The 13,557-nt window shown below is 42.6% G+C and overlaps 1 protein-coding gene across 1 annotated transcript in view; it reads left to right on the top strand.

The window, feature by feature from the left end:
* The first annotated feature begins 4,444 nt into the window (after positions 1 to 4,444).
* The window catches only part of LOC119651910, a 29,315-nt gene continuing 20,202 nt past the window's right edge, over positions 4,445 to 13,557 (top strand). Inside the window, exons 1-2 of the mRNA XM_038055740.1 lie at positions 4,445 to 4,690; positions 4,754 to 4,905. Of these exons, the coding sequence (XP_037911668.1) occupies positions 4,576 to 4,690; positions 4,754 to 4,905 (267 nt within the window). The 5' untranslated portion in view covers positions 4,445 to 4,575. The remainder of the gene's footprint in view (positions 4,691 to 4,753; positions 4,906 to 13,557) is intronic.

Below are 13,557 nucleotides of genomic sequence, written 5' to 3'. Positions count from 1 at the left end.
CGGCGGTATCCTGCAAATTTTCCTCCATTTCGACCTGAATCTCCGGCGCCACATTTTCCACCATATCTCGCCGTTCTGACTTCGTAGCGTAGAAAGTCTTACATTTCCTGAATCTGGGTCGCCTTCTGGTTCGAACAAGGCATCTTCCTTAAGAATCCGACGATTTTGCACTTTTGGCCATTTTTTCGACCCGGGTATCGTGCAAACTTTCAATTTTCCTCGATTTCGACCAGGCCTTCTCTCGGCGCGTCTCCTGAATCGCATTTCCTGAATCTGGGTCCCCTCCCGCTTCGAACAAGGCATCTTCCTTGAGAATCCGACGACTTTGCATTTTTGGTCGTTTTTTCGATCCGCGTGTCGTGCAAATTTTCAATTTTCCTCGATTTCGAGCACGCGGCCCTTCAGCGGCACATTTTCCACCAAATCTCGTCGTTCTCATCTCGTAGCGTAGAAAGTCTTGCATTTCCTGAATCCGGGTCGCCTCCCGGTTCGAACAAGGCATCTCCCTTGAGAATCCGACGATTTTGCATTTTTGGCCATTTTTTCGACCCGGGTATCGTGCAAATTTTCAATTTTCCTCCATTTCGACAAGGCCTTCCCTCGGCACGTTTTCCACCATATCTCGCGTTCCTGACCTCACAGTATAGAAAATCTTGCATTTGCTCAGTCTGGGTTGCCTCCTGCTTCGAACCTGCTTCCTCTAGAGTTCGACGATTTTGCATTTTTGACTAATTTTCCGACCTGGGTATCGTGGAAATTTTCAGTTTGCCTCGGTTCCGGTCTGGCCTTCCGGCGGCACATTTTCCACCGTATTTCGTCGATAGACGGATGGAGTTATTTGGAAGGGAGGGAAGGCCGGGAGAGCATGGGAAGGATAAAGTCGCAGAGAGGATGAAAGGAAGTGAGGGGAACAAAACCATTAGGACCTCTGATAATTTCTCGATGAAATCCTCGTACAGGGAGGGCAGGCTAAGGGAAGGAAAATATACATAGGGTATGGTAAAGGGCATATGTTTTTCGAAATGACCCGAATGGTGACAGAATCATAGATGGAGAAGAAAGATGAAAAGATGGTTTCATCTGGGGAGTGGACTTTACAGCTGTCAAGCGCATCTTCCTGCAGCCAGTATCTCCCATCAGGAAGCCCCTTTTCGTTCCTAAATCCCCATCAATCAAAAAATGGTCTAAGCTGGCACTTTCTGGTTGAATTTTCTCTTGTTTCTCTCTTCTACACATTTTGCAGCCATCCATTTCTTTTATCGCTTAGATGGGCAACCTCACTTAACAGAAATTCGGGATTCCGAATTATTCGTACAAAGGATGGAGTGACTAATTTTTTCGAGTATTGTGCTGGTATCCTGGGGCTTCAATAGTAAGCATCACTCCTGATAACCTTATTCTTGTCTATTGTCTTCCCGTAAAGAAATTTAGTTTCAGGTCAATCGTTAGGCACAGGCGCCTGATAATCAACTTTGAAGTAATGATGTGCCCACCAACCACCCGAATAATAGCTGTTCTATTCGGATGGTTCAAACTCCGTCATCATCACTTTTTTTGGAGTATATTCAGGATGTTTCCTGCTGAAAACCAGGACCAAAATATCCGAAAAACCGATTATTGTAGCCAACTTCAACTTAGAAGGAGCTAGAGACCTAATGCACATCACTTATCACAGAAAGGACGCAAAAGTGAATTGTGTCGGTCTGAAGGTAACTTTGTGAAATACCTGGGGACATTCGCCAATGGATTCTTAATCCACACCCCACTTGGGTGAACTAGATGCATTTCTGGTAGGTACCACCCCACAATATGAATTTAAATGCAATGCCCATGCGCCGATCATAGAATAAGCTTATTGAAAGTCAAATTGTCACCCCAATTTTATGACACAGAAAAGGATCGGGAAATTGTATCTACCCTATCATGCCTATGAACCAGATCTAAAGTTATAATGATCGCAGCCTCTTCTAATGAACAGGAAAATCTCCTTTCACACCAAACACGGTTATAATCAGTGGACCTCGGTCTAGAGCTATAGCTTAAAGGCTCTTTTAGGTAAAGTTAAGGCCATGTTCCGTGATTTTGGGATTTGAACCTTAGGCTTCCAAAACTAAGCCAACTAGCATCTCTTCGTATTGTGAAACTGTCGCACCAACAAGAACTTAATAAATAAAAATTAGCAAGAAATCCAACATTGTCTCTCTTTAGTCCAGGCGGAGCTGCTACATATGGTTTTTAGGACTAGGTTCTGCAGTACTTTAATATGGCAGGCTCATTCATGGACATCGAAGGTGCCTTCAATTATGCCTCATTTGCGGCGATTTGTGATATGGCAAGACAGCATGGAGCAATGAGTACTACGCCGACTGCGGCACTTGAAGCTATCCTAAATTTACCCCCCATTCACTGGGATGTGAAGCGGAAAGCGGCCAACGACGCATATAGGCTCGATACCATTGGGGCGTGGAAAGGCGGTCAATCCAACGGGCATGCGTCTATCTGGAAATTCCTTGAAAAACATCCGGTAGCCCTGATGCCGACCGATCATATGGTTTCCAGATTCGTCTTTGAAAAGACATACACTGTTGTAATCACCGAAAGAATCAGAATCAGATTACAGACCTAATAATCTTCACCGCGGGGTCAGTCATGGAGGATGGAAGGGTGTTCTCGGAGAATCCGATTATAGAACTGGCCCGACCCCTCGGAAAAATGACGACCATATTCCAGGCGGAGATATATGCCATTTCATTGGCAGCAGAAGAATGTCTGCGACAAAAATGGAGGGGTCGCACCATTCGAATCTGTTCCGACAGTCGGGCGGCATTATCAGCGCTAAATGGCAACAACATATCAAGCCAGTTGGTCTGGAGTTGTCATCAGGTGCTGCTGAAACTTGGCCCACTGAACGAAACATTCCTGATGTGGGTGCCGGGGCACTCTAACATCACCGGTAATGAGGAGGCTCGCCGAGGGTCTGAATCCACAATGTTGGGGCCAGAACCAGCCAGAAATTGCAAGGATTCACGCAACCGAATGGAGAAATTTGGACTCTTGCCGGCAAGCGAAAATCCTTGTGAAGGAGCCTAGGGCCACTAGAGCGGCATTTTTGTCGTCCCTTGAGAAGTGGGACATGAAAACCCTAGTAGGGCTTTTGACGGGACACTGCCCCTTAAACTACCATATGGAAAAGATTGGGGTAGTGGTTTCGGCTGTGCGCAGCCAATGTGAGGAGGAGGAGGAGACGACCCTGCACTTTTTATGCAGCTGCCCGGCATCCTCAGATCTCAGACGAAGACGCCTTGGCAAGGTTTTCTTCAATGAAGAATCTGCACACTCTCTGCCTCTTGAGAATGTTCTCAGATTCGCTAAAGCCTGCAAACACCGTAGGCCGGAAGCCATTGAATAGGCAACTTACGGGGATAGTACAATGGGCCTAATAATGGCCTCAGTGCTCGGAGCTGCGGTTCCCCCCAGTTAACTAAACTAAACTAAATATGGCAGTGATTGATTAAGGCTGGTACTAAAACTATGATATGCTGATACCCCATATGCGTTGTCCAAAAAGTTCAAGTTAAAAGATTTGAGTTTAAACTCATCACGTTATTTTGGAAGTGAGCTTCTCCATTGTCGCGGTTTCACGACATGCAAATCATGTTTATTTATTGTGTTGAATTATTTTATTATTATTTTATTCTATCTTATTCTTGGATGCTATCCCAACTTCCCAATAATGAAAATTAATGTGTTTTAAATGTTCAATTTAAAGGATTATTTTAACTTATCTTCAAATTTTCTCCCCAAAACCCACAAACCTTCAAATCTCTCGTTTAGTAATTACTTTTCGAGCCTAAAATAACCATTAGCCTGTCCTTTTCTTATAATTAGCATTGCGATGCTATGTACTTGCACATGCTAGCGTACAATTAAATGCCTTGTTGTCTAACAGATCGGAGCAGGCAATAAAGGAACATTTATGTATGTGCTGTTTTGAAACTGTCGATTACACGTCTTACTATTTTCATGCAGGTCTAGCCTAGGATTATTGTTGGGACTCATGGGAGTTGAAATGTTTGAGTACCGTTCGAGATACACTGCTCTGGAAAGGATGCCGATGGTCGAATATCAGCCATCTTTTGTAAGTCGGAGGGAGATGCTATTCCTCCAACTTTTTGCTGTTTTGTTCAAAAGAAATAAAATGAAAACTATGTCAGTTTGGTGTCTTTTTTCCTGCGTTGCTTCTTTAGTTTGAAAATAACTTTATGAATCTTGCATTAATTTAAATTTCTATTGGTTCATTTTCGCAGATCACCAACTTCTCGTTGAACTAGACAGAACCACAGGCAAAGAAAATTCTTATTTTTTAATTTGTCTCTCAATTTTCTTTGAGGAAAAATAGTTGGTTTTTTAACCACAGTTTCTGTCATATTATTTGTCAACCAAAATGAGTTCTATGTCAATTTCAATAAATAATTATGTGAACTATAACTGTCATTGTAATTGATATACTTTTTCTAAAATATTATTTAATTATTATTTCTTTATCTTCAAATTCTACGTGTATTTTGTGTATGAATGGCTTCACCTAGTCAAGTTGAACCAAGACAATATATTGAAATCCTTGATGAGGAATTTTCTCAATATTTGGAAGTTGCTCAGTCCATTGCAAAAACAATGAAAAGACCAAAGGGTAAGCTAATATTTTACGGGAGATTAAAAACTATAATAAAATAGAAAAATGAAAAAATTACAGACAAAAAAATTTGCATCAAATATATTCGAAAATGCATGGAATTAGACGCTCCAAATATTGAAGTCAAAGCACATCGTAATGAATTTTTCAGATACTTCTTGAGGATGCTTCAGAGTACAGCAGCATCACAACCACCCCAATACGATGCATGGGTAAGTGGAAGTTGTTTATGAATTTCCAGCGGAAATCGGCAAGATTTTATTTTATGGAAGAGTACCGAAGGGCATCCATTTTATATCTAGATCTGTCAATCTGACGAAGATCCAAAAATCTATATAGTATTGTGTGCTAGCCAGACAAAGTCTTATTCTTCATTTATCCAGAGAATATGCCCGCTTTGCCTAGAAGTATCGTTCAAGATCCCCAAAGTTCACCCAACTACTTTTTTATTGTGTAGTACACCCCGCATTTGCAACAGTGCGATATTTGACGGGATGGAAGCAATTTCACTGAAAATAAAGATGGATACCCTATATTCCATAAAAGGCATATTCTGGATCTTATCTGCTTCCTGTAAATACTATATCCAACTGCCTTCGCATCCTACCCTTCTAAAAAAAGTAAAGATGCACTTTCTACGCTGAGTTCATTCTGGCAGATTTTCCGACTAAACTTCTTCAGTTTTTCCGACTGACCTAAAACCATCGATTTTTCCACCTGAGTGTCTGTTGAGCATTCTGGAGTTGACTGTTCTTCCCTTGTGGCCATTTAAATGGAGTCTTTAGAATTTGGGCGTTATGCAGAACTTAGTCATTGGATAATAATCAAATAGCCACCCTCAGTGGCCGGGGACGACCAAGAGAGAAGAGTTACCGGAAAACTGAAAAAATTGCCAAACAGCCCCACAGAAGTTTTTCGTGGAGATACCCTTGCTTGCCTCTGTGCTAACCAAGTTCGAGAGATGGATTTGTTTAACACTTTAGACCCTCACGCGTCATTTACCATATCCTTCTGTCAATGCGTGGGTCCACATCAGAACGTGAAAAAAGAACAAAGATCGTAATATTGCGCATACCTAGCAAACGTGAACACGTGAGCTGAAGCTTATGTTATAAACCACCACAAATAAGCGGCACGACAAAAGCGTTTGCAATTATTTCAGAAAACAAATTCTATGCCCTCATCTCAATAATCAAATTAACACGCCTCTTGTGTGAACCACCTGCCAGTCCACCTTCCTCAGCTGCCCGCATTTTTTTTGTTTTTGGACGGACCTCCTCGGATTTTTCCATAATTTGTATGCCTCTAATCTGCCTCATTACACTAACAAAATCTCCACAGAATCAATTTGCATTCGTGTGCATTTCGCTTTAACCAGAAACAAGCGTTAGGAACGCATTTAATAAGTATGAGCAGTATGCAGTATGAGCAGAAAGTTAATGATCATTATTGATCGTTTATGGATACTATACTCTATTACTAGTACTTTGCCCTCAAACAATTTTCCAGGATTTCCCTCCAGACACATCGAGTGATTCACCAGAGACTGGAATTTTCAGCGGATTCGTTAGATTTATATATACATACCAAAGTTAAAATGAGAAAGACCTATTAATTTATTATAGTTGTAACCTGTACACTCCCTCCCTTTCAGGTATTTCAGATACCCATGTCGATCAATAAGTTTTTCTACATATAAATAAAATAGAATATTTGAGGGAGTAAAACGTTAGCCTCTCGAATGTCGTTGTTCCGGTGTCGAATCCTGGTGGTCATGGATGAGTTTTGTTCGCCTTTGTGCTCGTCTCCGTTGCTACAAGCTATCACTTGCACAGCATTAACTGAGTAAATTTCTTCATCTAGTATAGGGTCTTGTTAGTGTCCACTTATTTGCGAGGGTCAAATCCGACTTCTTTCACTATACGATATGTTAGAGCTTTCTCAGAGTTTCTTCTGCATCGGAGTAAAGCCGTAACAAGACGATGACGTCAACATTATTAACGACTAACAGAGCTAGTTAAAAAATGATCGTTCCTTGGGAAAAGCTATTTCAATTTTTGCTGTATTCACAAATCCGACTATCGGGGGCACAATAGTTCTTCAAGGACGCGGTGCGACTTTCCCTTAATAGAATAATAATCGGATATTAGCTAAGCAAAACGTGACACCGAAAAGGGATGAGACTTTGTTCGACACTCAAAAGGCATTTTCCGGCTCAATCTACAGGCCAAGGAGGAAGGACTACCAGCTTCGGCTTCTTAAGATGTATTCGTTTCAGAGTCCCCCAAATGTCAAAGTTCTCATGAGACCACTTGAACCTAAAAAGATCTAGAAAATCTGAAAAACGGACAAACGTCAGTAGCAAAAAGAGAAAATTCATCCGAAGGCCGATTTAGAATTGACAGACCTGGGCGGCAGTGCGAGTCATATCAGGCGAATGCAGGAGAGAGAAAGTGATGCTAGGGCTAAACAAAACGAGCGAGAAGACAGCGGATAATTGGATCGTGTGCCGACTTAGAGAGCAAGTATCTCTCAAAACATGCTTCAGATGCCTCGATTTCGGTCACTTTGCGGCAGCATGTACAAGTGAGCACGATAGTTCGAGAAGGTGCAGGAAGTGTGGAGATGAGGGCCATCTTATCAAGGACTGCACTGGAGATCCGTAATGAATGTTGCGCAACGGCAACAAGTAGTGGACGAGAGGCACGTTACAGGTGGCGGCAAAAGACCAGCAGACAGGAGGGAGCTGTACCGTAGGGCTAAATGAGATTGATACAAATCAACCTCAACCACTGCGAGGCAGCTCAAGACTCGCTGTCGCAAACCATTCGTGGGTCGAATGTGGACGTAGCTGTAATCTGTGAACCTTACCGAAAGTTTAGTACTGCTACGTGGCTGAAAGACTCATCTGAAAACGCGCCGAGATGGGCACGCAAAGAGAAAGCAATTTAAGAAACAATGGCATTCCCGGGAGCCGGTTTTATAAGGGTAAAAGTCAACGGCGTACAAGAGGAATTCTTCCGTAGTATGTGAGTTCAGGGGCTATCGCGGCTCCCATGGCACCAGTATACCCCTGGTAAGGTTTCGTGACAAATTCAGATGAGTCCCCGTGTAGACTCGGGTCTGATCGCCCTGATTAGGCCTTTGGAGCATTCGCCTACTGCAACACGGCCGGCAAACCAAAGTGAATACAGTGTCTCCCAGTGCCACCACTATGGAGGTTTTCCTCGACCACTCGGTTTTGGTTCAGCCGACATGGTTGCCGCCCCGTCTTCCTCACCGCCACCTCTGAGCACTAAGATTCGTGGACAAAAATCACCTTAAGTAACATGCCCGCGACTCTTGTTCAAAATAGTAGCAATGTTTTTCGCCCAACAGGAAGAAAATGGACCACAGCCAATGGTTCAGAAGGACGTCTTCACAATCTCCGGAGTGACCGAGGAGGAACTACGAGAGATTTGGTGACGAATTGGGAATAATAAGGCTCCGCGATTGACTAGGATTCCGAATAAAGAGCTAAAGTTGGCTGCTAAAATCAAGCCCGCGTAGTTCATAACCACATTTGAATCGTGCGTAGTAGAAACAGTGTTTCCCGCCCAGTGGACAGGTAAAGGTTGGTTCTGCTACCAAAGCCCCAAAAATCAGCTTCTGTTTGTCGAGCTAGCGGGTGGTCTATCGGAGCGGCAGTACGGGTTTCATAGAGCACAATCCATTGTCGATGCAATAGCAACGGTCGTGGACCTGGCTCGGGAAGCATTGGCGACTGGTAGATGCTCCATGGTGTTGACTAAGATGTCAGGAATACCTTTAACTCGGCCAACTGTGGAACATAATGTATAACGAAGTGCTCGGCCTTCGCGTGGCAACGGAGGCAACATTGATTGGTGGTAAGTAGTTGCGAAACAACCCCAGGACTTGGGACTGTATGAAAGCGAAATCGTTCATGCCCTCAAAACATAGCTCCAAATGAATCATTCCCGCAATAGCACACGCTGCCTCGCCTTAGGTTGTTCTGAAAGCGCTGCACATCCTTAACGCCATTAAGCGATAAGTCATATTCACTCTCCTCCAATTACTCTCACACACAAGTACTTTTTCCCGAACTGTTACCGCGTGTACTATTGTCGAGCGAACCACTCAGGCGACAAGTAATCTGCGACTGCATTTTGGATCTCCAATGTTCGGCAACCCCCACGCTAATGTTACGTTAGTCCCGTCCGTCTATCTGTCTGTCACACATATTTTTCTCAGAAACGGTTATAACGATTGACACGAGATCTGGGGTAAAGATGGGAACTGTGAACGCTCACGCATAAAATGAGTTACATTATTGAACGTCGAATTTAAGGGCGGGGCAAGGTCCTCTTACATGCAAACCGAGGGTGAATTTTTTTTTTCACTTCACTAAATATAGTCATGTAGGGTATCAAATGAAAGATATCGGTTAATAATTTTCGAAGCCGAAGCTGGTCTCAGTTTTGACATTTGTTGGAAGGCAGAGAGTGCGGAGGGTCTATATTGATAATTTCTTTCAAGCACCCATTCACAGAAACTACCCAACCGGAAAATCTGAAGAAAAAGTTACCACTGTATGGGGCCTAGGCTCCGAAATAGCTTCCATACCGACGTCTATTCAAATAATGTTAATAATAACATATAACTATCATTTCGTCCGGAATTTACAAAGCTAGAATGTGTTTCACTGACTACCCAGAACAATGTAATTTTTTCGTTACATTCTCGGTAATGCTCCTGTCCAATGACTCTTTCCAAAAGTATTATTGAATTGACTCTATGTACTAACCGAGTGGGATATTTCTCCTATGAATTCTTGAAAGAGGGAGTTTCCCAGTCTGATTCACATCAGCAGTTCGATTTAGAAAGTTTCATGGTGACGTCTAAAAGAGAATCCGTAGGACTGCTATATGCTATTCTGAAAATGCTAAGATAGTCCTTGATATACTCTGCTAACTCCTTCCCATTCGACTTTCCAGTCCACGTTCCGCATCTTACTAAGTAGCGCTTTCATTTCAGGCCGTTCAATATGAAAGAACACTTTTTTAATCAAAGAGTCCATAAGAAAATCAAGGCCACCTTGGTATGGAGACTGTCCCAAAATCCGTCTGTCTGTCTATCTATCTGTCTATCTGTCTGCCATTTATTATCTGAGAAATGGTTACTGCCATTGAGTTTAAGGGAGGATCCTCATATATGCAATGAGGGAGTGTGATTTTTTTAACCGAATATAGTCATGTAGGGTATCAAATTCTCGATTAGTGCTTTCAGAAGCCGGTATTTCTTTTCATATTGGTTGCAAAGGACAGGAGTGCGGGGTTCCGAAATAGATCAGTTAGGACCCGTTCTCAAAAAACTACTCTACCAAAATATATGAAAAGAAATATGATGGTTTATGCACATGGTATCTAGGACTGAGTATACTCTCCATAGCAACAGCTGTTTAAATAAAGTTAATGATAGTATATTGTAATGAACTTAAGGGAAATAGGAGGACCAGACGATCATCCAAGTGGCCGAAAACCTAAACCGAAACCTAAAAAGTTGGCGAAATTGACCGTGAAGCTCCGCCCGCAAAGACTGAAGCTCCATCAAATCCTCAATTGTAAGGGGATGATAATTAAGCACTGGAGACGCTAATGATCAGCTGCAACCCTTTCAACATTGCAGTTAGACCCGGTATTACGCTTTTGTTTAAAAACGCTGCTTTAAAAAAACCTTCTCACGAGTCCTTCGACTGCACTCGTACCTCATACAGTGATTCATAAACAAAATGTTGGTTTAGCCTCGGCCGGCTTAGGCCCAAATTTTACAAGGCGGGTTTGCGTTCGTTATAATTCATACGCATGACCTGTTTTTGAATTAATATAAGGGAACAAATACAGTCTGTTACATAAGAGCGTGGTCACTGTTACACGTAGATAAAAAATCAGAGCGTCTTGTTTCTTTTTCTATGACATAAAGGGCACCTCAGTCCTGCATACTTTTTGTAAAAAGTCAGCTCTCTGTCAAATTTAGTCTGGAATTGAGTGTTTTTTCGAAATGAGTTGTGTTTACGCCTCTCGCTTTGAGGCAATCTTTCTATGTTTGCATGAAAAAGGACCCAAATTAACGCAAACTGCTGCTGCGAAATATATGGGAAAGTAGAAGCAGTTCGTTAGCAAGTGGATAAATCGGTATAAAAAGGTCGGTAACGTTGATGATTTTCCTGATCGCGGAAGTGCAATCAGTCTCAAAAAAAGATCAAAAAAAGATTCTCGCATTGTTCTCGAAAGATCCAACTTTGACTTTACGTGGAGCTGCTGTGAAATTGAAAGCAAAAGGTGTTGACATATCTTACGGAACGATTCGCAGGCACTTGCTTGCCAATAAACTGAAATATCACAGTACTTTGGAAAAACCAATGTTGAGTGCAAAACACGTTGAAAAACGAGTGGAATGGGCGAAAGAAAACTTGGACCGCGATTGGAGCAACGAAATTTTTTCTGATGAATCCCCCTTCTGGGCATTTCCGAGCATCAAACACGCCTGGACAACCTCCACCAGTAGGATGCTTCAACGGACTATTAAGCACCCCGTCAAGGTCCATGTTTGGGGGTGCTTCTCAAACAAAGGTTTCGGTACTTTGTTCTTATTTACCGAGAATTTAAATGCCGAAAAAATGAATAAAATATATCAAAAGGCTTTGTTATCATCTGCTAAGCAATGGTATATCAAGAAAAATGAAAGCTGGATCCTTCAAGCGGACAACGATCCGAAACATCGGAGTCGAGCGTGTAGCGACTGGAAAGGGCAAAACGGAGTTGTCACTTTAGATTGGCCATCTCAGTCACCGGATGCAAATCCCATAGAAAATGTGTGGGCTCTGATGAAAATGCAGCTTCGCAGATGCAAGCCATGTAATTTTGATCAACTTTCTCGACAAATTCGGGAAATTTGGAGGTCTTTTCCGGTAGAATATGCAGAAAAACTAGTGGAAAGTATGCCCCGACGGTGCCAGGCCATAATTGACAATGCAGGAGATTGGACTTGCTACTGAGGTATTTGCATTGAGTATTGACGACCAAATTATCAATAAATTTGCGAATTTTCGAAAAATCAATTGTTGTGATTATTTAACAGTGACCACGATATTATGTAACAGACTGTACTACCGTGCAACCACTTCGGTCACGCTGCTCCCAGGGCAGAGGTGAGGCAGCGTCTGATGAGTCGCATCTGCCCTAGGCGAAACTGCAAGTCATAAATTTTACAACTTGGGTGCTTGTCCAAGGATGAGGGTTCCGTGGACCACAACCGTGAAAGCATGTTGCTTTCCAACTGATCCGGTTCGTCATTAAGCGGATGGCGGACTTAGGAATCTCTCGATTCTTAAACAAAATTCTCATATAGTGGCATCGTTAATTCGTTACAGTCCTTTCTTCGAGAAATCTGGCGATCTGAAATTGTGTTCGCTTGACACTCCGAACCACACAAAACCCACTGATCCCTCCAAAACGAATGAAAATCCACTCCCAAAATCACTGGCTGTTCCGCGGAACGGGCAAAGATGAAAATCACTTCAGCCCTCTTCTTGCTCTAGCCGAATTCCTCGATTGTCCCCCCCCCCCCCCCTCTTCTTGCTCCAGCGAAATTCCTCGATCTTCCCCGCGTCTTCCTTTCACCGCTCTTTTCGGTGGCACCCAAAACCTTTCTCCTCATCTCACCGGCCGTTGCACAGCTGTTCAACCACGAACCGGTCTTCATGCCACTACGCGCGCCTTGAACTCTGTTGAACTCCAAAAGTTCATGGTGCAGCAACATGCGCATGGGCCTACGGATGCGGCAAATCATTCCCCTCTGTCAAGATTAATTTGCCCGAATGCATTCAATAATGTGCAATCTGCGACGAACATTAGGGTAATTGCACAATATGAAATACATTATTTGAGCAAATTAATTCAGAAAAAGGCGAATGGGTCACTACAGGTGAATCCAGGAAATGTCGGGCCCCACGTTGGGCGCCATTTGTAATGAACTTAAGGGAAATAGGAAGATCTTCGCGGAGCCAATTTCGCCAACTTTTAAGGTTTCTAGGATAGCTCTTCCCTCTAGGTCGTAGGTTTTCCGGCGTTTGTAATACCTTCAAGGGACAGCTTCCCTTAGCGATCCAGTTTAATTTTTTTGTTCACATAACCTTCTTAAGATTAACGCGGGATTTTTTTCCTACAATTCCTGATGATCTGGCTCCCCTCTTGCTTCTCTCTTCATGTCAAGATTTCTTGGTTTCACTAGCTGGCTCCCCTCTTGCTTCTCTCTTCATGTCAAGGTTTCTTAGTTTCACTAGTAGTTGTCTTTCCTTCCATGATATAAGCGTCCTCCAGCCATTGAAGTGTTACACGCTGAGAGATGTGACCGTAGCCTCCTACTAAAGCTGGCAGAAATGTCTCCTCCTCAAAAGCCCGGTAGGCCATCATCCTAGTTTTTTGCTTCTCGAGTCCGTTCTGTTATCGCTTTTTGTTAGGATTCAACCTCACAGGATAGGACCGATTCATGTGCACGTCAAATTACTTTCAATTTGAACTTGTGTTGTCCAATTTGTCATGGTTGATTTTCAAAGACGAACTAGTTTTCCTGAGGCGCAATTCGGTAGGGCCATTAAAAATTGAAGAATTGAAAGCGACTTTTACTATAAGTGACTTGTAAAACTATAAAATGTAATACCACTTGGTGATATTACACTTTATGAGGTCAATTTATTTTTACCTTTAGCTGTAAATCCTTACAAACATTTATTACATTTCCCTGTTTGCCCTGAACCATTAAATACAATTCCTATAAGTTGGATGAACTTAAAGCTAATTTACTGA

The sequence above is a fragment of the Hermetia illucens genome, chromosome 1 (assembly GCF_905115235.1).
Source record: "Hermetia illucens chromosome 1, iHerIll2.2.curated.20191125, whole genome shotgun sequence".
Classification (NCBI taxonomy): Eukaryota; Metazoa; Arthropoda; class Insecta; order Diptera; family Stratiomyidae; genus Hermetia; species Hermetia illucens.
This window is presented reverse-complemented; position numbering and strand designations above follow the sequence as displayed.